The sequence below is a fragment of the Nilaparvata lugens genome, chromosome 1 (genome assembly GCF_014356525.2).
Source record: "Nilaparvata lugens isolate BPH chromosome 1, ASM1435652v1, whole genome shotgun sequence".
Lineage (NCBI taxonomy): Eukaryota > Metazoa > Arthropoda > Insecta > Hemiptera > Delphacidae > Nilaparvata > Nilaparvata lugens.
The window spans coordinates 69,015,459-69,042,250 of NC_052504.1; the positions used below are offsets into that span (position 1 = coordinate 69,015,459).

Here is a 26,792-nt window from a genome sequence, read left to right on the forward strand (position 1 = left end):
TGATCTCAGAAATTGAACTAAAATCATTCAATTTCGAATCAAATACGTTTTAATCTATATATATATATAAAAGCGAAATGGCACTCACTCACTGACTGACTGACTGACTCACTCACTCACTCACTCGCAGAACTAAAAATCTACCGGACCAAAGCGTTCAAATTTGGTAGGTATGTTAAGTTGACCCTTCAGAGGCGCACTAAGAAATCTTTTGGCGATATTTTAACTCTAAGGGTGGTTTTTCAGGGTTTAACGTTCGTCTTTTAGCATGTATATTCTTCTTATTCCAATATCTCAAAATTATAATTGAAATGTCCATACCATATGTTAATATAGAACTATAATCTAGAGAGAGTACCTCTTTGAAACAGTTGTTCTGGTAACTAAATTAAAAATTTTGTCAGTTGGCATTAAGTTTAGTTGACTTTGTTAGGTTGGCACCAAGTTGAAGATTGAAATGCATTTATCCAGGACCTCCTAGATACCAATTTATCCAGTACCTCCTAAATTATTTAGGAGGTCCTGATTTATCGCGGAAAAATTGATTGGGTACTGCTACTTCAATCAGAGCTATTCCTGGGAATATTATATTACTAGCAATCAGGCTCGCTTCGCTCGCCATATCCGTTTAGCCAGACCCCCGACTGGATCGTCCTAACATATGATAAAAATATGACATTTCAAATTTGGTAGGTGTGTTCAGTTGGCCCTTTAGAGGCGCAATAAGAACGGATTTGGAAAAATGTTTATAGATAAGCCTAAAATCTGCGTTTTTTAGCGTTTTCTCTGCTTTATCGAGAACAAATGAACAGGAAATGTTCAAATTTACTACAGAAGCTCAGCTGGGGTGCTATGATCTTGTATTAGAAGGAATTTCAAATAACGCCAAAGATACGCCCAAAGTTAGCGTTTTCTCAGCGTTTCCTCACCTTTCTCAATAATTGATGGAAATATATTTGAAAAAATTCAGTACACAGGTTTTGCTGAGGTGGAAGAATTTCGTTCGTCAAAGATACGCCGATATAGTAACAGGTGTTTTTCGAGATCAAATTGACATAATACGTTCAAATTCGGTACAGAGGTTCCGCTGAGGTCTACATGCAGGCGAGAGAAGCGAGCCCGCTGATCTCATTTTTGAACGATCCAGTCGGGGGTCCAGGGGGACCTCCCTGGCTAGACGGATATGGCGAGCGAAGCGAGCCTGACGGCTAGTATCAAAATAAATTTACAAAACAGCTGTAAAAATGTAGACAATCATTATAATGACTTGAATTTGAGAAGATTGTTGGTGTGATTATAGCTGTATTATGGATTAATTAATATTCGACCCTGTTGGTGTAGGTTGAATTCAAGAAAATAATTTCCATCCACTTGAGTAAAAAAATTGCACTAATTTACAATATTATACGATTAGGCTATATCGTATAGTCTTTGATTGGATTAATTTGCTAATTCACTCAGCTATGTTTATCAAAATGAGAGCTGACTTTTGAATTGGTCTGTACAAGATCGAAAACTATTATGAATTTCATACCCTTACCTAGCTTGAAATCGTATAGTATCCAAACCTTGTATAAAACACTCTAGTACACAAATTAAAATACAAAATACATTTTTCATCTACACAAATTTAAATACAATAAAAGTTATCAAACCTCTTTATTCCATTTTATCAAATCACAACTGGCTTCAACTCTTTAGAGTCTTGTTGGTTACTTGATAAGTTTCAATGTGCTTCAATAATATTTAGTACCCTACAGAGAATAGTGAGTACTATATACAGTAGATTATTTAATATTGTATATACTACATCAGTTGATAAGATAATTTGTTTTCATACTAGACTGTATTCTGTAATCATACTAAAATCAATATAGCAACTATTCTTTGCACTTTTCACGCGCTTGTCACACTCAACAACTCGTATCCATGACTATGACACAAGGACAGAGATCTCCGGAAATTGGTCATGGACAATAGGCGTTATAATAGTTGCACTTTTGCATTGGAATAATATTGCTTTTCGTCTGCAGCGGCTGTTTCAAACGGAAATATGCATGTTTACGATTATTTCAAGAGCGTACAAACGTCTGTCTTATTTTTTTCTGAATCATCTTTCTCTTCTCGTTTCAATTCTTACTACTTGTTCTTCTTCATTAAATTTTTGTCTTCCCTCTCTTCTTTTTCTCCTCCTCCTACTCCTCCTTCTCCTCATCTCCATCGCTCAACTCACCAATTTCACCTTCTCCTGTTATCATTCCTTTTCTTCTTCTTCCACCTCATTTTACTATCTTCCTATCACCCTATTTTTTCTATGCTCTATTTTCTTCATAACTCCTTCTCATAATATCCTTCTTTTCTCTCTGATGCTTTTAGGTCCTCTTCTCCTTTATTTGTCTCTCTGGTATTTTCATTTTCCATTACGAACTTTTCTCCTTTTACTCTTCCCTTCTTCATTCATCCACTTCACCTATTTTCTTCTCCTTTTCATTCATATCCTTCTAATTCTTTCAATTATCCTTCTTCATCACTCATTCTTCTACTTTTTTCATTCTCCATCTCCCCTTCTTTTCATTACACTTTCCTCCACTTTCCTTTTTCTCTCTTCTACTACATCTTCTTCTTGTTTCCTCACTCCTGTCTCTCCTTTTGAGTAGGTACTCGTTCAGGGTGTGGGTGTGGGTGTCTTCTTTGCGAGTGTAAATGTGTCAGAAAGAGGTAGAGATAGTGAGAGAAGGTTGCAAAATACCCCGCAGATATTTAGAAACAGAAGAGACACTGCTCCTACTTGTGGAAGCGTATCGGTGACCAAGGAGGACAATATGTCGCACGCATGACAAAGCGATATCGCGACGGGTTGTCGCGCGGGAGAGCGTTTCGGTCGTGCGACTTCCGGCTTTGAACTATTTTTCAGTGTCGTCGCCGTCGATTGGGCCGGAACTGCGCCGTTCAAAGATGTTCTCCGGTTTTCGACTCCCCGCTACAGCGATCCGCAACTACACCTTGCATATCATTAACATCGGTACACGGTAGACTTGTTGTGTCGTTGTTCAGCAAGTGAAATCAAGTGTCGCCGCGCTTGTGTTGTTGACAGCATGCTCCTTTCTCTTTGCCGCAATTATTTTGTTTCACTAGTGTCGCACAAGTTGATTATGTTTATTCGTGGTGTGTATCTGGACTAAAAAAAATGTCTTGTGGCCTCTTATTTGCATTTGTTTGTATTGATATTGATCTTCGCAATTTGTGTGTTGGAATGAACATATGGACTAGGATGTTGAAATGAGTTTACCTTGAGCCTGGAAGAGTCTAAAGCAGTTAATTCAATTCAAAATTGAAAATTTTGAACTCTTAACAACACAACTGCCTTGCGTTTGGAGTCTTCTCCTCTTACTGAGAAGCTGTGGCATTCTTACACAAGGAGGCTCCAAGACTGCTTTCCAGGCAATTCCTCCGCTCTAATTTATCTCCCGCATCAATGGAAAATAGAGCAAGAAGAAATTATCTCCGTTTTTCCACATAATATCCTAGATATTTTTCCAATATTGAATTTCTTCTGATATTTGTTCCATTGCAAATTTTCATTTGACTCGATAATCGAATGATGACGATGATCGAACATCTGTGAATGATCTTATTCCGAAGAATGATTATTTCAATTGGAAATAATTCAATACTCTAGTAATGTATTTTTCAGAAATTCGGTGCTCCGCACTGCATTCTTGTTTGTGATTATTCTTGAGCTAACTTCATTTTTGAGTTCAAAATACATTGATCATTGTATTTTAACTAGCAAGAATGCTTCCACGCTTCAGTACTTTGAAAAATTATTGGTTATGCTTTGAATATCACAACATTGAAGTTCCATCACATCTTCATACACTAAGCTAGTTGCAAAGCTCGGAATATTGCAACCCAAGCTACAATGTTGAATATCACATTATTTAAGTTTGTCTCATCATCAATCTAACACTAGTTGCAAAACTCGATACGTTTCAATTTTATTCTGAAGATAAATATACCTCAAAAATCTCACATTCCCATTGTTTGCACCGTGAAATTCTCCAGAGTGAAATTCTGTCATTGTTAATTTTTTATTTTATTCTTCTTCTACTTCCACTCATCTAAGGATTTAATTAACCGCGTTGAAGAGTTTTTTTTTCTGTCGTTGTTTTGGCTCGGCAGACATCTCGTGGGAAATGCCTAGTGGGAGAGTGGGGTGGAGGGGAATGAGGAAAAAGGAAGATGGCGTACATTGATTGATTGTATATGCAGTTTTCTCGACCTAATCTACAGGAAACATGGTCATGGACAAATAGTGCGTGACGTGGTAGGCTAGGAGGGGGGGAGACCCGTGACTTGATCTTCTTCTCCTTCTTTGTTCTGAGAGAAGCTCTGACCATGAAGAACGAGAAGAAGTGATGAACTAGAATTTGAAGCTGCTGAAAGAAACTGCACAGCATTCACACTTGGCTACAGTGGCAAATAGTCTGCTATTATTCTTTCACTCAGGAAAGTCGATAATGCACAGAGCTGTACTGAGCGGTACGAATAGAAACGCACGCTTTGTAACGTCTTGCAGCGTCTGATGGAGTATAGAAGTCTCCTCAATAATCTTCTTCGAGATCGTAGGTGACTCAAAAATGCTGTGCATATTGATGAACTTGTGATTCCTTCGAAATTCAGAAGTAATGCAATTTTCAATGAAAATATTGTGAATGATTTGAGTGTTTTTGGGATAAGATGTATTAATCAACATTTAGTGCTTTGAACCTCCATTCTTCAAGAATCTCTTATGTACAATGAGCGTTAGAAAACCCATGGTTGCAGACTCTTCAAGCTCCTCAGAAATATTGAATTATTGTAATAGTCTTAATTAATTTTCAAGAGTTAACTACCACCACTACCTACTTCCACTTTGACGAGTTCCCGTGTATTTATTCTCTGTGTAACGATTTTCATTCTCAATCAAATTCCAATCTTTCTATAATTGCATGATTTGTTGGAAAGCTCAAAAGATAATATTTTAACAGAAACTCGAACTTCTTGTGGGTTTATTAGACCCGGCTTCGAAAGTTTCAAAATAGAATTACCAGTAAATTTGCCACTTCTGGTAACCAAATGTGCACTGTACAATTTTTGAAGAAATTCACATCATTCAAATCATTACAAATGAATTTGATTATGGATGAACTGATGACCGATCCTATGATCTTGTGAACATTGGCGACGCTACATATCCGAATCAGAGCCGTGTTATTGAAGCGTGAACGCCCAGCACAGCTTGTGTGTGAAGTGTACCGTTTCGTCGTGGCTTATTGTTAGCTGAGCGAGGCGTGTAGCGAGCGTATAATACGCGTAGCCTGGCCATAACCTTGTTGGTCGACTCAGCCGACGTCTTAGCGGCGTCCGACCGGCGTCGTCTCACTCCTTTGACGTCGATTAGATCAATTTTTAATTCACCGAAGCCAAAACCAAACAATTACCGCGTGCGCAAGGCTGCAGACCGTATGGCTCCGTCGCTATATATGTGCCGAGGTTAACCTACTATTTTTCACACAAAATATCAATCCTTGATTGTTCCATTTAGGTTGCTTGACCTTGTGCTGTACAATGGAGGAATGCATGTGAGAGAAACATTCCAATCTAGATGAATTAGGTTTAGGCTATACGTTGATTGATCAGCTGTTGGTTTGAACCAGGTATGTAACACCATTGACAAAAGACCAGAGATCATTATGCTATTTTTCCTCTTTGGTAAGACATTACGGTAAAAAATACATTATGTTATTCTGGATTAGCGTTGAACGTAGATGGTGGATCAGGGCCTTAGACTTGTGAAAATACAAACATCACTTCAACTATTTCAATTTTTATTGCGAAATTACTTAGTAATTCCTGATATTCTAACACTGAAACAGTACATAGAGGTGTAGAAGTGAAATGAGCATTGCAATTGATCTGATGTATCCAACATTGAAAAGGCTCACTTTCAACCACAACAATCATTTCAAGTATCTCGATAATAATCAAAACAATTATAACAAGCCAATATTATGACAAAAAGTAATAATTGATTTGGATTTGGATTCAAGCGATATAAATCCAATCCAAAAATTATAAGCTACAATCTGCAAGGTGGCGATTAGAAACCTATGTGAATTCTGAATAATCGATAGTGTGTAAACGCAAGAAGTTATTTAGAGGTATAAAGATAGAACTTTTAATGGATAGAGCTTTTTTGTATAATCGATTAAAGGTTTCTTTCTCATTACTGGAGGAGATATCTTACTCCACTGATTAAGATAGACATGATAAAGGACATGCAAGAGAATACGATGCAAAGAGCAATGAAGAGACAAGTTGCAGAGAGTAACAAGGAAATGTGAACTGGGTAGAGGATGTAACGGTGTTGGAAAGTTGAAGATATGAACCTCTGACCAGGTGAACCGCTGTCATGCCAATTTTAATATTTAAACTCTCGTCGACGGCAGCAGACAGTGTTATTGCATCAGGCAGTGATTGCTCTGCTGTACTGGCAAGATACAAGCACAGGGCACACAGCAATTTGTACAGTTTTGGAGAAGAAGAGCTACTTCAAGAATAATTGTGAACCGTGTCCTGGGGCCGAGGGAGGGGCTTGTTAAATCAGATGACAAAACTGACGAAGCAACGAATGAGGAACGCAAGAACAGCAGTGCGGGCTGAAAATATTAAACGCTTGATTTTGTTCAAGAATGAATATGGAAGATTCGCAATCACCATCTTTTCATGAGTCGTAAGGGATTCATAGTCTTGAAAAGTCGTAAGGGATTCCAGCAAAACTAACAAACCTATGACTTCAGAATATTCTTATAAATATAGGCCTACCATATACTATATTTTTCGATTATGATAATAAATTCTGTTATATATTTTCATGAGAAAATACTACTTCAAGATAATAATAAGATACTATATTTCATAATTGAAGCATGGGCCTAACACCAATGATATAAAGAATTATATGAATCTGAACAAATATGAATTGTGAATTTGGTTGATCATATCAAATGTTGGAAAGAGGGGGAATATCAAATGTCTGTCTGCTACCCCAAGCAAAAAATCACAAGAACATAATATTTTCGCTGTATTTTTTAGTCTATTAATCATGCAACTGAATTTTGCTCAAAGCTATTATAGTAAAATATTTAATTTTAATTGTTTACAAGTATCACGCAACCCATCAACACTCGGCTAGCGATTGGGAACCACTGCTCTAGATAAACTACTGTTTGTCCATTGAGGGCGGCCATCTTGCAGTAATCTAGCATATTCATACTCGTCAATTAGTCAGCAGGATATTAATGCATTCAAATAACGATGCCAGGGACTTGAGACCTGAGAGCTTCATCCCCATCTTGACTCGGACTTGGACTTCATCCCCCTATAAACTGGCCGAATCCTTCGTATCCCTATTCTTGAAGTCGGGGCTGGTAATTTGCATCGAAGGAGGGTTGCCTTACCCAACCTTTTCCTCTTCCATCACACCCTCTCCTTCTTCATCTTCTTCTTCTTCTACTCTCTTATCACTTCTTTCTTCATCATCATCATTACTTCTTCACTGGTATTTCACCTTTTTATTTATTTAATTACTTATCCTCCACCTCCAGTCTCCTCCCTTATTCAAACCTCTTCTTCTCATCTTTGTTCTTGTTTCTTCGTCCCTCCTCTTTAAATTTCTCCTTCCTGGTTCTTTTCCCCCCTCCATTCACCTCTTTCCTTTCATATATATATATATTATATATATATATATATATATATATATATATATATATATATATATATATATATATATATATAAACACGTTCATGCTCCATAATTTCCTTTTACGTAGATTTCATCGTGCCTTCTCCTCTACTACTTCATTTCAATTTTTACTGTAGTTTTTATCTAAATCCATCGTATTGTTGTTTCTTCCCTTCGTCATATTCTTATGCATCCTTTTCCTCAAACATTCTCACTCCTAACTCAGTTTTTCTTGAGCGTTTTCCTCTCTCCTCAACTTTATAATTTTTATCTTTTGCTCATCTTCTCTATCTTTTCAATCGTGGCTGTACTAGTCTCCTCCCCCTTCTTATTTCACGTACATACTCCATCCTTCATTCCTCATCCTTTTTATGATTTTATTTTTCTCTTTTCTTCACGGTTTTCCAGTTGTACTAGTTTCCGTCCAGATTCTTCTCCTTCACCTGCATTCTCTTCTTCTTCCTTCTCCTCCCCCTCCCGGCTCATCTCCTTATTCTTTCTCCTCCTCCTTCTCCCTCCTTCTTCCAGCATCTCCTTTGAAGGAAAATAGCAGCAGTTCATCACTCTCCCCTCATACGTCATTCCACTCTCGACTAGTTCGCACAACATCAGGAGCACGGTGGCTTACCGTCTCTTGTTTGACGTACATTGGCCAATATCTTATCATAAACTTGGTGTCAAGTCATTTATTACAACCTCACTCCCTCTAAGCAGAGGAATTGTATTAGGCTTGATATGTCACTGAACATTGTTGATAGTTGGTTGTCGAAAATGTAGTATATATTCTTGTGAATAGTATAGATGGAAAGTGGAATGGATTTAAGTTTATACTCTCCAAATCTGCATGAAATCGGATCGATTCTGCCGATGACCAATATTAATTTGATGAAATCTCACCTTGATAAAGCCATCACATGAATTCATGCAGTTCATTGATCCATCAGTCTATCAGTAATTCAGTAATACATTAATTCGGTTGACATCAGTCTTAAATAATTCAGAAAACAGGCAAAGTTCAGGTTTCTGTCAATCAACAGTTGTCTACAATAATTGTAGATAGTCATTCCAAAGCTCTAAGATACATTTTTCTTGAGAAGAAGGTGTGAATTGTTCCCATACCGTCCTGCTGACTCTTCTCAGGGAAGGAGCAAAGTTAAACGACGGGAGTCATTTGATGGTGTCAAACGATGACACCAGAAACCATACATTGTCAGTTTCAGTATGACAGCCCGAAAATTGTGTGGTCTGCGTGTAGTCGGTGAGGTAAATCCGGCGTGTTAAATACGTTTAGACTGACAAAACACTGAGAAAAACTACCATGTTCATCCATGAGACAGACCTCCTTTGACTAACATCATCAGAGACAAGGCGCGTAAAAACGCCGTCACACGAAAAAGAATGATGATGCAATGATGATTTTACAATTAATTTTCTTGTAGGCAGCGGCGACACAGGAAGGCATGTTTGTGGTGTGGGAGGGGTTGGTGGTGAGGGATGAATGGGTGGAAGAGTAGGTTCCGCTTGGATTGTCTGTCACCTAGCATAATCATCAACATCAGCTGATGCAATGAAGAAAGACACATGCATTGTGTGCAAAGTGATGTCTTGTCTTGCTTGGATGGACTAGACTCCTCATTCCGTTAAAGGCTCCAAGTCTTTCCGACTGAACGCAATTATTCTCAACTTGTGTTATGTCTTTTACAAAATTTCTCACATACATGAGACAACGCTCTCTTTTTTCCCCATCGTATTTTCTCTTCTAAGATTGTCCAGCTACTTGTCAAGTTATCCACGAAGATTTCCTCTAAAAACTCATAGATCAATCGTTATAATAATTTTTATATTATGAGATGGCGTTGATATTATTCATGTACAAATAGTTTATTGCTTCTGGAATTATAAAATATAGTAGACTAGTCCATGTGTGTGTGTATGCTTTTATTTCAACACTATTTTTTGTTATTTTCAGATAATTGTGGATCAATGCGAGTGTTCTGAGGTGAGTGACCAGGTTCTCAACTGCTTGCTTCTATTCCTTTGGGATTAGACTTGTAAGTTCAACTTCCATATCTAATTTTGTCGTGTTCATTGACGAATCCGCTACAATATGAATCGATGCAGTATTTTGTTTGAGAATTATTTTGATCATGGTCATTGATCATCAATGATCGATGACAAATCATGGTCGTCATTCATAATGGTCTTTCTTGGATATAAGGTCTTCTGTCGTATTTATTTATCAATTGATTTGAAATTAATGATAACTTTGGGAGGTTTGGAATTTTATTCATTGATTTAAAATCAGAGAAATGAATTGTTCACATCATTTTTAAAAACTATGATAAGTGGTCTCTCACAATAAACGCCAATTTTATCCCTGGATAATCAATACTTGTCATTATATTTCTACAATGTGATTTACAAAAAATTGAAAAAATCTAACCAATCAAGAGTCGAAACAGTGGTTACCCATACTCCTGGCGACTTAATTAATGTCGCTCAACTAATAATAATTATGCAATGCAAACATCAGGACAGAATACTAATTACGGGGCCCTTGTTGCAGTTGTCAGTTACACATCATATCCGACTTCTCCGTTTTTACAACTTATTACTGACCCTCATCCCACAAAAGCATCCCCTGCCTCCCATGCTACTACCCTCCGGCTAATGTGTAATCCGGTATCCATTAAAAATAATGAATATTCAAAACGAATAGCGAATTATTTAATTAATTTGTCCGGCCGACGAGTGCTGTTTGACGAGTGGGTTTGTGCAAAATGACTCACTCCATCTCGGCTACTTACATTGTTTACGTTCGGACCACAATTTTTAAATATCAGGGTATGAGAAGTGGAGGATAAATAACGAGATGGAAGAAAGGTGAAACCTTTTGAGGGTGAAAATTCTTTTAAAAGTGGAGCTTTCAGTATTCGTTCTAAGAGTTCCTTCCTCTTGTTTCAATGTTATTTTTAGGTACTCATGTTACTCACAAAATTTCTAGAAAGAACAATGATTCCACAATTGCAAAGAAGATGACAAAATTTACTGGGAAGAGATGCATCACTAGATAAGCTACATGTTTTGGAATGATTAAATATTGGAATGTTCAATTACATACTGCACAATGACATGAACTATTCTTGGCATATTTTATGAAAAAAAGAAGTCAAAGTTAGCTTCCAACTTGAGAAGTGGATTTGAAACTAATTCTTACCACATAATATTTCTCTGCTTCATTGGAATTGATAAGATCATCAAACACCTTCAAAAATTAATTTAGAGGGTTGGTTAATAAGTTAATACCCTCAAAAATGTTATCTCCTCAACCAAAAGTCATCTTTGTAATAATAATATTATTTGCACGGCTTATATTGGTGTGGAGTTCATGACCTTAGCTCCACCTCGTCTGAATTACATAATAATTCAAGCCGTCAGTGGGCCTCTCGACTGTTATATATCAGCCGGGACCGACAAATTGAAATGCCCATCCGATAACTCGGGAAGGACCTGCATAAAAACGTTTATTCATATTCGGGTTTGAACCCGGGGTCTCGAGGCTGCTACGCAAGCAAAATCCACTAGAGACTAGACCATGGATTACTCCTGCAATCTGAGTGGTAGATTGCCATACATTCATGGAATGGTAACGAATGGTTGGAAAAGAGTTGAAATGTAATGAGAAGGATGACAAGGAAATGTATGTGTGTTGGTGTGTTTGTGTTGAAATCAAAACGAGATGAGGAGGAAGGAGAGTGGACGGAGGAGCGCTTGTTTTGACTAATAACGCGGGCGGCCAGCATTTTATTCAGCTCGTCAAAATTGGACGTAGAACCTCGAGCTCAATGCACATGCACATATGCTAATGACATTCATATTTACTGTATAACTGTATTGAAAATAATTGTGTTTGCACAGAAGGAGGAAAAGCTGAATTGCTACAACTGCAATTTGCATACTTTTAGCATTCGATAGAAATTTTCTCATTTGATAATAATAATTTAAAATGTGATTTTGCGCAATTTTATACGAATGCAGCTGTAGAGGACGTGTTTTGGGGTAGGGGGGATTGCCTACCCTTCTGCTGTTGAGTCTCATCAAAATAATTATCGTTGAAAGATCGTTGTTTACATTCGGCATGTATAACTCGTACTAATTTTGCATATTATTATTATTGCTCTTTGGAAAAATATGAGGAACGTGCATTTTAAAACAGAACAGTTGTTATATTTGTAATTGTAATATTCGTCTATCCAGGCGATGAGCTGGTGCTGTTCTTCTCTGTGTCTGTATATAATGTACTCGTACATCATTATTCAAATAATGCAGCAGTCAGCATTCGTCACAACCCCTCCCCCCTCTCACCACCACCCACTGATGGGCTAACTGCCGCTACCCAATATTACACAAATATTGGTTTAAAATTCATCGAGTTCGTTCTGGTTGTAAATTAGCTACTGCTGCTTTTGCCAATACAAGTTTTCTGGTTTTCATTTTCTGCCATTTCAACCAGTCAGAACCGAATATTTATTTGTCGAAATAAGTTGCAAAACAAATTCCAGTGCTGTAATGAGTTGTGTAATAATGTGAAAAATTCAATGGAATACCCAGTTGGGGTGGGCTGCACACTGCATCTGAAAGTGATGTGTAGTCGTTGGAGGAATTAGGCCCATGTTTGGATCTGGAATTGCAGGATTTGTAGGGATAGTTTCTCATTAAATCTACGTTTTCCTGTTCTCGGATAGAAAAATGTAATTCATTCTACTTATCAAAATCCTCTAGATAATGGAATCTCTGTTTGTTTAAGGAATCAGTCATAGAAGATAATATCCCGATTCAAGAATAATCGTGCTGCTAGAGTGTGGATGATCGCATGTTGTGTTTGAATGTGTGGATAGTAATAGCTTACAGTAGTTCAATACTATTGATTGGAGATAATTGAGATGATCTAGGTGATTATTATTCCCCATTAAGAGTAGATTTCTATTCGAAGTATACAAACGATGACAAAGAATATCAGATATCATAATTATTAATAAGTTATGTATAGTTACGAATAAGTAGGTATAGTATGATTATGTTACAAGAATCGAATCGTAGAGTTACTTTACTCGTATAATATGAATTTTCACATGATGGTTTTTTTTTTTGAGAACGGATCACAAGTTTAACAGGTTACTGAACGAAAATAGTTATTTGTATATCTAGAGTGAAAATAACAACTTTTTCTCCTTGTGGAAAAAGTTTGAAGCCCGAGGCGAAGCCGAGAGCAACAATTTTCCTGAGGGAGAAAACATATTTCATGAGTTGATCAAATTTCTGGTTGTGGTATTGAATTCAGTTGACTCAATGACAGACACATCTATTATGCTTCCTCATCTGAGCTTAGACCTTCTAATAACATATTCCAAATGTAAGTTATTAAAATAGAGATGCTACTCATGTTATTCAAATGGAGTTACTTTTACGTTCTAGGGAGTTTTTCTCTTTTTTCGTCCCGAGAGCGAAAAATTGACACTTTTGTACTTTTTTGACACTTTGTTCCAGGGAGTAAAGTAAGCACTTTAGACAGTAGCTGGAGGAAAAAAGTTTTTACTAATCTTATCCCTTCTTGGATGAAATTAGTGGAACCACTTGTACGTTTCTTATTTATCATTTTTCACTACAATGAATTCATCAGTACTTGAGTTCAACATCTATAATAACTTCCCATAGAAATTTCTTATGGGTCGAACAATTCCTTGTAAATTGTGACGAAACTACTATGTGTTTTAGAATACAATCTGATGCCTCTACCGAGAGGAATTGCATCCATACTCCAGTTGAATTCAAACTACAAATTCAATGTTTGTCAATAAGGATTACATGAGTTATTTTACTCAGCTATGGCTATCTATATAATACGTCAGCTATGTAGATGTCTATGTGATTTGTCTCGAGTTGTGGGTACATTCTCAGGAGACAAGGCAGGATGGAGGATGAAGCAGAACTGTCTAGTCTAGACTCACAGATCCATAAGTTAATATCTTAATAAGAAGTTTGATGTTTTTCTCGTTTGTGATCTATTGGTTTCACAGCTTAATGAGAAGACTGACAAGAGCAAAGAAGAGTGATCTTTGTAAATAACACTTTTAAGATAAAAACATTTTAGTATCTTGTGGAAATGAAGGGGATTGTAACACCAGCAGATTATCATATTTAAAAGTTACTGCCAATGATGGTTAGGCACAAGTTCCTAAGATTTGTACTACAAGGTAAATGAATTGGCAGGATGAGCGTTAGTAAAAGCCTTATATATGCTAGCTGAACAGCTTTACTATACCTAGACACAAATAATTATCAGCATGATTATCATGGCTGAAATGATCGCAAACACTAGGTAATGCTTAGGCTTCAGAATATGGAGGAGAAGTGGAAGGAGAAGAAAAGAAGAAGAATATAACAAATATTATTTTGTCAATTCGTCTCATATGTCTAGGAATGAATTGAAATGAAAGAATAATTTTTATCAAGAAGAAGAGGAAAGTCCTTACATAGAAACAGAAAAGTATGAAATAATACAAGTGAGCTGGAACTGAAACACTAGTGACAGCTATCAGGCCGCATCTTGATCACCATCTCACACCCGGAATCACTTGGGGCCATTGTTCATTATACCAACCTTACAATCCAAGAAGTCGTGGCGGGTGGGTGCTGTCAGCCACACCACCACCACCACCACCGCAAAAAGAGAAACAATAAAAATGACGAACAGAAAGACAGTGGAAATAAACAAACGTGACAGACAAACTAAAAGACGTTGTTCGTTCGCTGTGTGTGTGTCCCTCAAGACAATATTGATCTTGAAGAAAACCCTCTAAAGAAGGAGGGAGAAAGGTCTCGAGTGTATTATTTTAAAGTCTCCAAGCAGGAAAAAGGAAAGAGAGAAAAAACGACAACGTTCGTCTCCTCGATCTTCATAATGACGACTTCTTTCATTATTACTGGCAAGGGGTGATTTTTAAGAGAGGGGGGAAACTTTCACTTGTGCAGAAAATTTGTTGGCGCATTTCCCTACGATGAGTATTTGGTGGTGGGGAGACTGGCCACCGTTCGTGGAAGGGGGGTGGTTGAGGAGGGGGAGAGGGTTGTCCGCCCCTTCGGCGGGTGCGTGTCTGCATTTAGTTGTTGTGGTGCTAGAGGACCAACAAGACGTTGTGACTCTGAGGACCAAGATCCCGTCCGATCATGAGCGGAAAAGATGCGCGCTAGACTTTGGTGGTGTAGACCTCAGCTGGCTGCCACATTCAGTCGTTGCCAGTCTTCAGCCGCGGACGTCGCCCCAACTCCAACCCCAACCCGGCCGCGCCACTATTGTTTACGCCGGAAAAATCCTCCCCACACGCACACACACGACCCGCGCAGGCGCCTTCCACCACATCCAAAAAATCGCTCCTTTTGTCTAATCGGATTCATTAACGGTCGTCTCTCTGCTGAATTATGGGCTCGCTGCCATATTTCTAGCGCGCTCCTCTTCGGCCTCTCTACAAGGTATTTATTCATATACACATGTGTTAATATTGTTGTTGTCACTCACTCATATGTTGCCGGTTGTTTCCCACTCCCACGTGCATCTCACGTGTTTCCAAAGTGCGCCGCCGTATCGGTTCATACGCCAACTCAGATTTCTTTCATCCAATTTTAATGTTTTTTTCAAGTGATCAGAATAGTTATAAAAATAAAAATGTAATCGTTATTCGCGTAAAACTTGTGTAATGATCAATTAAAAAAGTAGCTCCCATTAAAATATAAAACTTTTCAATTAAATTTTCCTAATTTTTTTATTGGATTTAGAATTGTTTCTTATCAAAATGAAATATAAGTACATCAACTTCTATCAAAAGAATAATAAGCACAGTTCAGTGAGTGATATTCTTTCCTTACTTGTTCGAAGTTTTTGTTAGTTTATTAATTCCCAATAGAAAATTTTGAATTGACGAAATTTTCGGTGAGTTTGTGTTTCTACAAAATTGATAATTTATCATGAATAATCGTTGTAGTTGAGATCGAATGTTGCGTAATGCTGGAAAAGAATTGTGACTAGTCCTTAGAATAAAACAACTCTAGAATAAAGGATAACAGTTTACCGTAGTTGATTCTTGAATTGACTTTGACAGTAAATTATTTTTTGTTTAAAACGAGTTCTAATTTCAGTAAAATATGATAAAGTTGCCGAAAATATAATCCACCCATTTGCCTTCCTATTATGATTAAAATTCATTTACGAATATAACCAGTTATTGTTTGTGATTGCTCGTTTTCCGTTGATAATTGTTCGAATTCTGTACTTTTCAAGAGTTTGAGGTAAAATAAAATGTCCTGATCAAACGTTTATTTTGGTCGGCTCACGATTTATAAACTGATATGGATCTGCGATAAGAAACCGTTCGTAATAGGTTAGCAATAAGTCTGCAATGTTCGAATAGCCTATGTGAATTATCGAATCATCATACTTTAATTATTATTATCCTAGTTTCATATATTTTCTGAATCACGTATTCAATTTACTTACTTAATTAATGTTCTCCATCACAACATTTTTTAAAATACTGTTATCGATTCCCCACTGAATTATTTCTAAATTCAAAGTGAAGTTGGAATAATTCTAATAGATCAAATCCTTGTTATCAAGCCATCGACAATCGGGTATCTCTAGAATCGGGATAATTAATAAGAAATATTGGAAGAATCAATTTTCTTTTAAATTTCAGATTCCAATTTACTGATAATATATGACTAAGTTTTTTGTTTTCAAATGACGGCAATGCCATCATGCTATCGTAAGAGTTATAACTTTTATTGGTTGTAAATGGGAAGTTAAGATTCTTCTAATGTGTAGGGAAATATTCTATTGGCTGTCTAGGAAAGTTTACAGTTTTTTAAAAAATATAGTGATGGACAGACAAGATTCTTTATTTCGTATCTCCGTGTTGAACCTTATGCAATCCACCTACGTAATCTGTCACAACTTTAAGAAGAAAATTCTAAAGGTAACTTTCAACATCTTACTGAATTTTACTAACAGATCACGAAAGATGCTGAATCTAAAACATCGACTTCAGCTAAATAGAAGAACTGTGTAGAAGAAGAAACTATGTGGAAACTAGGAAACTTGTAAATCAAGAAACTAGGATAGAATCAATAACAGGCTTCAAGATAATCAGATCGTCAAATCTTCTATTATTGCTTTTTAAATTAAAATTCAGTATTTTATTGGAGAGTTAAGTGGGAGAGAGGGTCGACTGCGCTCTAACTTCGCCCACCTAGGTCAAAAATGAAGGTAGTCATTCTATTATATTCGATTCTATTCTGTGGATATAAACTTGATACTTTAATATTCGATAAGAAACTTCCGTTGTTGGATATTCCTGATTGAAGAAATTTAACAGATAGTTAAAAAACATGTCTGTCCATCACCTATGTTTTCAAAAAACTTTAAATTTTCCTAGTCTACTATAAATATGGTGGAAATATTGAGTAGGAATTATTATCTAGATATTTTCGCGAATTCCCCAGACAAAATTGCAGATTCATTGAGCGTCATTATTAAATTTTTATCTATCAACTAGCATGCCCTCTATTTTATCAATTAGCCTCCCCTCTATTTCATTCAACATTTTTCGAAATCCTTTGTTTCGGAAATTGTTCTTCAATTCGGGATCCTAGTACTGTAGTTTGATTTTTTATTTTCTCAGTGTCACTGTAGCGAATCCATACTATTTTAAGCCTTCACTAGTCATGAACATTTCAGTAGTCTCTACCCACATCAAGAATATCAGTGTTTTCGTAATTGATTCATTGGAAGTTCCCTCTCGTGGTCTGAAAATATTCATGGTTTATGCACTGTTTATACCCTTATTGGTAAGAATTCATTGATCGTTCACGTAATAATGGTTAGGCTACCGGTAATTTGAGAGTTGAATTTCTAGCTGGAGCTTCAAAGTTTATTGAAATGATGTTGCAAAGTGTAATATTGATGTCTGTCTCTCTCTAACGTTTAAATTTGTTAAAAATAAGAATCGTTGTGAAGATACCGCTTGTTGAAAATGACAGAATTATTCATCAATTCCATAAATCCACTCCATTTATGATTACTCTAATACCATTATTACTTGTAAAGTAGAAACTTCTACATCAAAGAATCCATAGATAAGATGTTATACGTAGGTACTGACATAACAGTTTGATTGTGCTGTTTTTGTATCCATACTCAACTTTTTCATAAAACTCATACATCGAAATCCTCGAAATTATTCCTATCTCATTCACATTCCTTCATTAATGCTAAATATTCTGATTTCAAGGATTTCAGTCTATTTTACTGCAAAAGTATTGAACCATTGTATGTCGGAACACTTTTATTTTATTGATTAGAATTCAGTGGATTGATTTTCAAAAGTAACAAAATTGAACACTCTTAACTTTATTTCGGGCAAATCTTATGATCTTTTAGGATTTCGGATCATGAATAAATTTAAATTGCTCCAGATCTACGAAGCTCTGCCGTAATTTCACATCGCTAATGAATTAAATTTCTGGCAATTAATGAATGGAATGAAACAGTGTTACACCGTTTTAAGTGGGCTCATCACCGAGAGTGTGCAATTGTTTCAAACATATGCGATCTGATTAAAGTTTAGCGAAACAAAGTTTGCCGGCAGGAAGTTGTAGAGATGTATGTGTGTGTAAATGTGAGCGTGTGAATGGAGGAAGGGTGAATGAATGTGTGAACCAAACTGTCGCCCACACGCACACACGCCCGCAGTCACACGTTAACACACTTTATATACGCATGTTGACGCCCCCATCAAAGGGGTCGTTGGTTCCCACCGTTTATCCAACTCTGCGTTAACACACCAGACGCGTCTAACCTTGAAGACATTCGCAAATAATAACAAACCGTAAAGCTGCAAAGTGAATAAGTTTTGTTCTGCAAAACCAAGGTACTTTGGTGATTTGTCTGGTGTTATGAGATCAGGCTCCTGTTAGAATATCCCTATCTATAAATGTCTTCTCGATTGTGTATTTTGGAACTATCATTATTGAGGGAGTATCACCTGAGAAGTATCATCAACTTCAGTGGTATTTTTCAGGTAGCTTAAGGAATATGGATAGAGAACTTTCTGGTTGATCATCTCTACTCTTATTTACTCAATATCATGATGGCATACCTCAACAGACTGTAATACTTTACACTATCACACTATGAACTATATTACTCACTATGATGATGATCGACCAAAATGTCATTCATCCATATTTCTTAGTTCAACTCATAAGTAACACTGAAGATGATGATGATGCCCTGAGCATGGAAACTAGTTCATATAAATTAAAAATAACATGCGAAAATGACATCTTATTCTCATTTAAAATGATATGGGAAAACTCCACATCATTTCAGTATCTGGTGTAGATATCAAGAAAAGATTATTAAATTATAAGTTAGCATGAAAATGTTCAGAATAATATGTCCAATTCAGAATTATTTCAAAAATATTAAAACGACTATAAGCCCAATGCTGTTTTTCATCTAATAAGAAAAACTCTTGGCTGAATCTCGAATATATTTCACTGTGAGAGTTATTCATATATTTACTTTAAACTATACCAGGATCGGAAATATTTATTTCTTTCAGTAGGCTACAATAAAGAATGAGTGAGCCTCATCATCCACATGCATGATATACTCGAGTTTTGTCTCCTGCACCTAACCTTCAGGTCAACAAATAACATGAGATGGAAACTAAATTAATTTGAAAATAAGAAAAAACGGTATCCTATATTTGGAATTATAAATATAAATATTCATTGACAGACGGCTCATCATAGGAAACGATTGATCTCATGTCACTTCAATCAATCTTTTTATATTTCGAATTCACAAGTAACTAACTGCTTCTTCCCGTCAGCTTGCTAATCTACACGTCACGTGACACCATTGTTTCAAATATACTGAATAGGCGCTTTTCTACTGTGTTGTTTCCAAATGAATATAATTTTTCAACGATACAATTTTTCTCTATTCTTCTCTTTTGGATTTGCCATTGGGCTGGTCTTCAGATGCTTCAAAATTTTTAAACAAATCAATCTTGTTTCTCATTTCTATTGAATTGGTATTCAAGCAAGTTATCATGATAATTTGAGTTCAATAATAAATCATTTCTAATAATATCGTACATTCCATTCTGATCGATCATGTTTATATGATCCCGTTTATTCTACGCTTACACTATATCATATTTTCATCTATAATTATTTTCATATTATCAAATAATATCACTTGTTATTTTAAATTACAGAATAACCCTTATTAAAATCATTATCACATGATTTCAAACTCATACTTTTTAGCTGTGTTTAACAGCAAGGAAATCGTAACATGCGATGCCTACTTCCGATTGTTCTATAATTTACACCCATAACACCGGATATTCCTTCCTTCTATGACTACACAGTGTGCCAATAAAATAAAAGCGCCGCCCACTTTACGCCTTTGATAGCCTCATGAAATATTATAACGGAAAGTAAAGTCCCATGCAACACGAGCTGGAATTGCGTGTTGGGGGACGACACAGGCACTGCTCCAAGTATTTAAAAAGACACGAGTTGGATTGTGTGACTCGGTCGTTTTAAATATTTGCTGGAGTTTTCTAGTTGAATGTGAAGTTTTGTGGGTGGATGTGAACGGGCAGGCGACCAGGTATGAAGGCCACATATTATTAAGACAGGATGACAGTGGAACAGTGCCTTTTGCTGCTTATTTTTCTGCTGCTTGGTTATTTTAAATGTAGCGCAATGCAGGATACTACCAATAGCTTGCTAGCTGTCGCATTGCACTCTTTTTTAATATTACCTACTAAAAATGAAAGGTGTTTCTATTGGCCCTCGTGTTGCTTGATTCAGGTTAGCCAACTTTTTAACGTACGAACTTTTTGTGTGTCACCTGTTCGAGTTGTTTGATTGGCTGACATGTTTGTTGGTTGAATACTCGTTCATTTTTGCCGATGAAAATCATTGAATTATTTGAGTGAGATTTATAAAGGGATAAACTTGTCCTGAATTATTCGAGATATGATCAACATTTCTATTATGTTATTCTGCAGCTATGCTGAATTGTATAAAAACAAACGATTGGAACGAATAATTTAACAATATTGGTTGATTCTGGATATTCTTTCTACGTATTGATTCTATAGACATCAAAAATGTATTATAGTGTTATCATAATAATTCTCAATAAATTTCCTGTATCACAATCCATCACATTCTAACGCATTGGCTAGAGAAGCAATTAACTCTAATAAATGTTATGACTAGAGAAGCAAGTAACTCCAATAAAAGCTGGATTGTTCGAGGATCGTCATTCTCCCTTGTCGAAACCTTTGGTGCCCTCTTTTTATAGTGTAACACGTACTTGGTATATCCAGAAAGGATACAAGTGTGAATTCTATTTGTCTATGGTATAACTTTTGAAATATTGTTTCTCATGAACAGTACCAAGAGAATTCAATAATAGTTTATTGAAAGAATTTAATAATAGTTTATGAATATTCTCATGATACCGATCACAATTGCTTCATTACAATTGCTTCAATTGGGAAACAGAAGAAGTAAGGAGAGATTATATTTTTATCAGATTCAAATCAATAGAAAGATATAATCCTTGAAAAAATTTGATGCGTTTACTAAGCTATAAATCATGTTTTCAGCCTTTCTAGATTTTATTCATTATTGAAAGTCATCAATGAACAGGAGCTACTCTTTTGTTGAAATTGAACATTATCATTGAAGACTTCCCGAATTTTTTCTACATTATAATCCATACAAATTGGAAATTTTACATTGAGGATTTCTAAACTTTGGGGCATAATATCAATATTATTTGAAAATGAGAGAAATGAGCCGTTTCGATCCTTCATTTCTGTGGGAAAATTTATTTTCAAAATAATGCCGAATACACTTCGATCCGATAGCTTTAATAAGCCAACTCTCAAATTGGAGAACACGTGTGAAATGTATAACTCTTTGGTGTTGTTGCATTACTCTGCCCAGTTAGCAATTTTATTGCTTAGATTGAGTTATGAATATGAGGTCATCAGAGAGTATTGTCACCATGTCATATCTAATTTCAGCTTTGAGAACCATACTAACAAATATGAAAGGTTGCATATTCCACTGCTTTGAAGGAAAAAATCACTACTTGTGTATTGTATGTGTCATTGTTTGATGTAATTCAACTAATTTCCTCATAGTGTTATAGCCAGCAATAAAAATTACGCGTAATTCGGCTTATATCATGATCTTTATTATTCTCATACTGTGATACATGAATTCAGTGAATTGAAGACTTTGATAGTTATTCAGAGAGCAAAATTGATTGCAGAGTTTGAAATATTTTTCAATTTGGAAATTTGTTATGAAATTATGTTCTAACGATTTAGTGTTGGGAAATAGATCAAAACATGCATTGAGTTGGCGAATTCATAATCAAAGAAAAGGGATCAAGATTTGAGTTGTTACAAATGTCTCTACATGACCTCTGTATTATCTGTTCATTCATACTTTTCATTGACCTCAAAATCAATATAGCGAAAGGTCTATGAATTTCTTTTTCGACGAATTGATGCTCAAGAATTGATAAAGCCATTGCCAAGCTTGAATCTCTCCAGAAATGAATATTATTCTAGACTGGAGCATTTTTGAATGGTTTGAAAATAGAAGAGTACCACGTAGGCTACACTCCACACTACTACAGTAATATTTTTTATCGTGAAAGGCCTATCTTCTCATTAGTAATTTAATCTTCTCAGTAGTATTTTTATTTGAAAATTTTCGAACTTTTTAAATAATCTATTGATGATTCAACTGAATTATTACAGTATTAATAAAAACACAAAGATCAGATCCGATCCAGTCTCATTTCTTATGAGGTTATTGGGAAGATATAAACTCAGCTCACACCTAACATTTCATTCCATTTAATCCAGTGAGATTGTATGTGCTAAGTAGAAGAAGGACTAGATAGGGACTTTGATGATGACTTGGCTTGAATTCGAATGCTGCTTTCAAATAGGATTTCATATTCACTTATCAACTTATCTCCTTTTTTATAAGAAACTATGGAAGAAGTTATTATGTTTGAAATTTTCTCCATTAATTAACTTTTGATATTGACTGCGTATAAAATTCCCCGATATTTTACTTATTTTTCTTTTCCATGGTAGCCCAATACGTAATTGACTCCGTTTCTGGCTTTTCTTGACTTTTACTATTGATCATTGATTAATTTTCTCTTCGCTTCATTCAATATTATTATGCATCGTAATGTGTTGGCAGCGTAATCTTGAATCCAATCGGTCTCGAATTTTATGTTGTTTGCAAGATGTATGTTTACCCTCTCTATCCTCCTGTGGTTTCGACACTATTTTGTAATATCAATTTATTTCATTCTCACATCGTATTATAAAACTCGTGCAACATAGTTCAGTTATACAACACAGGATGGAGACTAAATTACAGTAGAATTTCAAGTTGTTATATCACTATTATGCGTCAGTGATTGGGGGAGGAAAGATAATCAAAAGTCGATTGTTGAAAAATAATGCAATGAGACAAACTGGTGCATGCTAGTTGATTGGGCATTAGATTGGAACCTGTGTTTCGTGGTCCCTTGAATGCTTCACAGTAATAGCTGACTACTTTGTCTTGTGGTTTGTAGGCAAAACCGGTGAACCAGACACAGCTGCTTCATCCTCATGACGCCAACAAAGTGCAACTTTTATAAAGAACCCTGATTTAGCGATCGAACAAGTGTGAGGAGTAAAAAGAACTTGTTTCAAGTGAAAACAAAACTTTTTGATTGGTTGATACAAGTAATGATTTAGTTGTGACATTGGTTGACATCGATCTAGCTAGAGCAGGGCATGTGCCAAGAATGTCAAGTGCGGTGTCACGAGCCGCTCTCAGAGGCTCTAGGAGGCGATCACAGGCGCACAGACTCTCACACGCGCACTCACAAAAGAAACGTATCGGGCTCAGACAAGACCGACGAATGATGGACGACAAGTACAACACTACTATGAACAAGGTGAGTGCCGGACAAACCACTCATTCAATGTGAACGTGAATCTGCTGGAGTATTGCATTGCACTCTGGCTGTCTATCAATCGCATCCAATACGTTTTGAAACTATTATATTCACCATAGAATCATAAATTAAAATGTTTAAAGCCGAAGCATTATCAGTGCATGATATATTGCAGAAAATTCTCAATTTTTATTTGATCCTCATGTTTCAAATGATAGCCCATGCTGAAAAATACTTGGATTAACAGCTCAATAAAACATTTTATGGATCTACGAACATCAATAATCAATTCAAGGAGTCATTTTGTTATTTTAAATAACTCCTAAAAGAGCTAGTAATATTCCATTTAATATCTCTTATCATATTCTCCATGTTGTCTCGTAATCAGATTTTCATAAGCATGAATTAGAGCAATGGTTTTCGTTGTATTTTGTTGATAGTTTGTGTAGTTAGTTTCTGAGTGCGCTCAGAGGATTCATCAGTAAATTATTTAAGAAATTGGAATGATGATTGTTCATCTTGATAATATTTCTATCTTGTATGATGGTTCTGTTTCTTCTGATTCTCAACAATACTTTTACGCATGTAATGATGTGATTCCACTTAGGAGATATCATATATTGTCAAAATGTTGTATGGTTGAGTTGTAGACTGAGCATGTGTGATAACATTATTTAAGAAGCATACACTTCTATTACAATAGATATACATCAATCAAGTTTCATGCATGGGAATTTGACAAATAATGCTGGCAAACTAACAAGATGCGGCATCAGATGAATATGTCTTTGTTGGATGTCAATTTTCTAATTAAAAAAAACATTCATAAGATACTTAACCAATTAACCATATGTTTTAGAGAAAGGCCTTAATATTTTTTACATAATAATTCAAGACTAATTTCCATTTGGAATTATATCGAAGTTTATATTATCACTTTAGTTCATATTTCATATCTATTTAAGCTCTGTTATCTTCAAATCGAACATTTCTTCCAAGAGTCCATGCTGTATAATTATTATTGAAGAACATGTTTCTGTATCACGTTCTATATTCTATTCAATATGTAGGAATGAATTAATACTTACTCTCCAATAATGTTCAATTCAAAATGCATTGATCAAAAGCATTTCTCTATGGATTGCTTTTATTATTTAGGATACTTCATGTCAAAAAACTGTCCGTTATCAACAGTAAATTGACAGTAATTCCTTCCTACTCGAAGCTGACCTTTCCTGCAATTACTGGCGCAATCTCTCTCTGGGGAATAGTTTTTAACTGCCAAGTGGGGAAACAAGAATTATTGTCCATGGCATCGAATAAAATTCGGTTTATTATTGGTGTTTCATTGTGGAAGGCATTATTAAGAGCAACTGAGCAGCGATAAAGCATTCGAGTTGAATTTAAAAGTTGAAAAGTGCCAGCTGAGAAGTGGCTCAGATAAAGTTTCCTCTGGTGGGTCCTATCACGAAAAGTCGAATGTCGAGATCGCCGCGGGTTATTCGGAATAATATGTGGGGTTGATCCACTGAGGTTGTGGCCTACTCGTGGTGGATGGGCATTGTTTTTATCTACTCACTTCTTGCTCTTCTGCATTAATCATTATTCTGTGCAAGTGTGACTCGGAAGTACATTCGTCCTACGGTCCTTGAGTCCTACGGGAATAATATCGTGTTTGTGGAGAGCTCATTTTACTGAACAAGAAGACAAAAATTACCAGTCTATTGTGAGCTAAGTTCACTTTGCTAAGATCATTCACGACTCCATAAGATAATGAAAACATAGTTCGAGTGTTTTCGCTTCTCATGACATTTTATTGTGCGTAAAATGGGTTAATCTGAGAGTTTTAAATATATAATTGTTTTTTAACTTTCAAATAACTTTTTACATAACATGTGAAGTTATTACATAACTTTTGATGAACTACTATATCAACAATCGATTATCGATCATTTATTTGATACATCTCAGGTTCTCATATTCTCCTTATCCCAGAACTGGACTGTTTCTTATGATTATAATCAATATTTACACATAACATAGCTCACAAACTTATTGATCTTCTTGTCTTATTATATAGTTAAGTTTTGGTTGCAGTTCATTTGAGTGACAGAACCTACCTCACTTTCAAGTTTCTATTCTTTGAGATTCACTATTCAGATATTTATCAATGTTGATCATAATGATTGGAAAATATGAGAGATCATGTTCATTTAAAGACTCTCTGTCGTTAGTTATTTGAACAAAGAATTTATTATTCAATGAGCTTCATCAATATTGGACACACAAATTGGAACGATAGTCTTCTCTATTAACTCACACATTCCAGTGTAAATCCAACTCTGAACTTTCTGACAGATTAGTATTCTATTCCAAATAATAATGTATACTACTTTCATTTATTGTATAATGTAAAGCATGCAATCTCATTTGTAGATTCGTATTATTATTCCATTAATCATTCAAATCATTCAATCTTTTATTCAGATTAGCTTATTAAGCAATACCCTTCCTTACTCTACTTGTAACATTTACATTTTCTCTCCTCATCTCGCATGCCCTTCTCTATCACAAGCAGATAATAATAAATTCATGTCGATGATTTATAGCGCTGGAACTCTGCATAGTGACGTGAATTAGTGTGGCCTCAGCACTGCACTGCACTGCATGTGAACCTATTTATTAGAAACTAAAAGTTTTGCTGGAGCGAGTAATAGCACATTACGTGTATAGTAGTCCACACTCCACAGAGCACACGCCTGGCTCTGGCTCCCACAACAGCCATGAAAAAACTACCCGAACTTCTCCAACCCGCCTTTGATTCCAAACTTTTAACTTCAGCTTTCGCTTGAGCCTGGGTCTACTCGTTTACACGCA

General features: G+C 35.8%; 1 protein-coding gene across 10 annotated transcripts in view; it reads left to right on the plus strand.

Annotated features, from left to right (window-relative positions):
* The window catches only part of LOC111063162 (protein jim lovell), a 144,085-nt gene that overhangs the window by 71,857 nt on the left and 45,436 nt on the right, over positions 1 to 26,792 (plus strand). For 5 of the 10 annotated variants that reach the window (XM_039441237.1, XM_039441264.1, XM_039441271.1 and 2 more), the window contains exons 2-3: positions 9,756 to 9,785; positions 23,547 to 23,915. In XM_039441237.1, coding sequence (XP_039297171.1) covers positions 23,763 to 23,915 — 153 coding nt within the window. In that variant the 5' untranslated portion in view covers positions 9,756 to 9,785; positions 23,547 to 23,762. Of the gene's footprint in view, positions 1 to 9,755; positions 9,786 to 14,954; positions 15,317 to 23,546; positions 23,916 to 26,792 lie in introns of those variants that run through there. The other 5 variants (XM_039441288.1, XM_039441293.1, XM_039441278.1 and 2 more) reach the window with 3 other exon arrangements.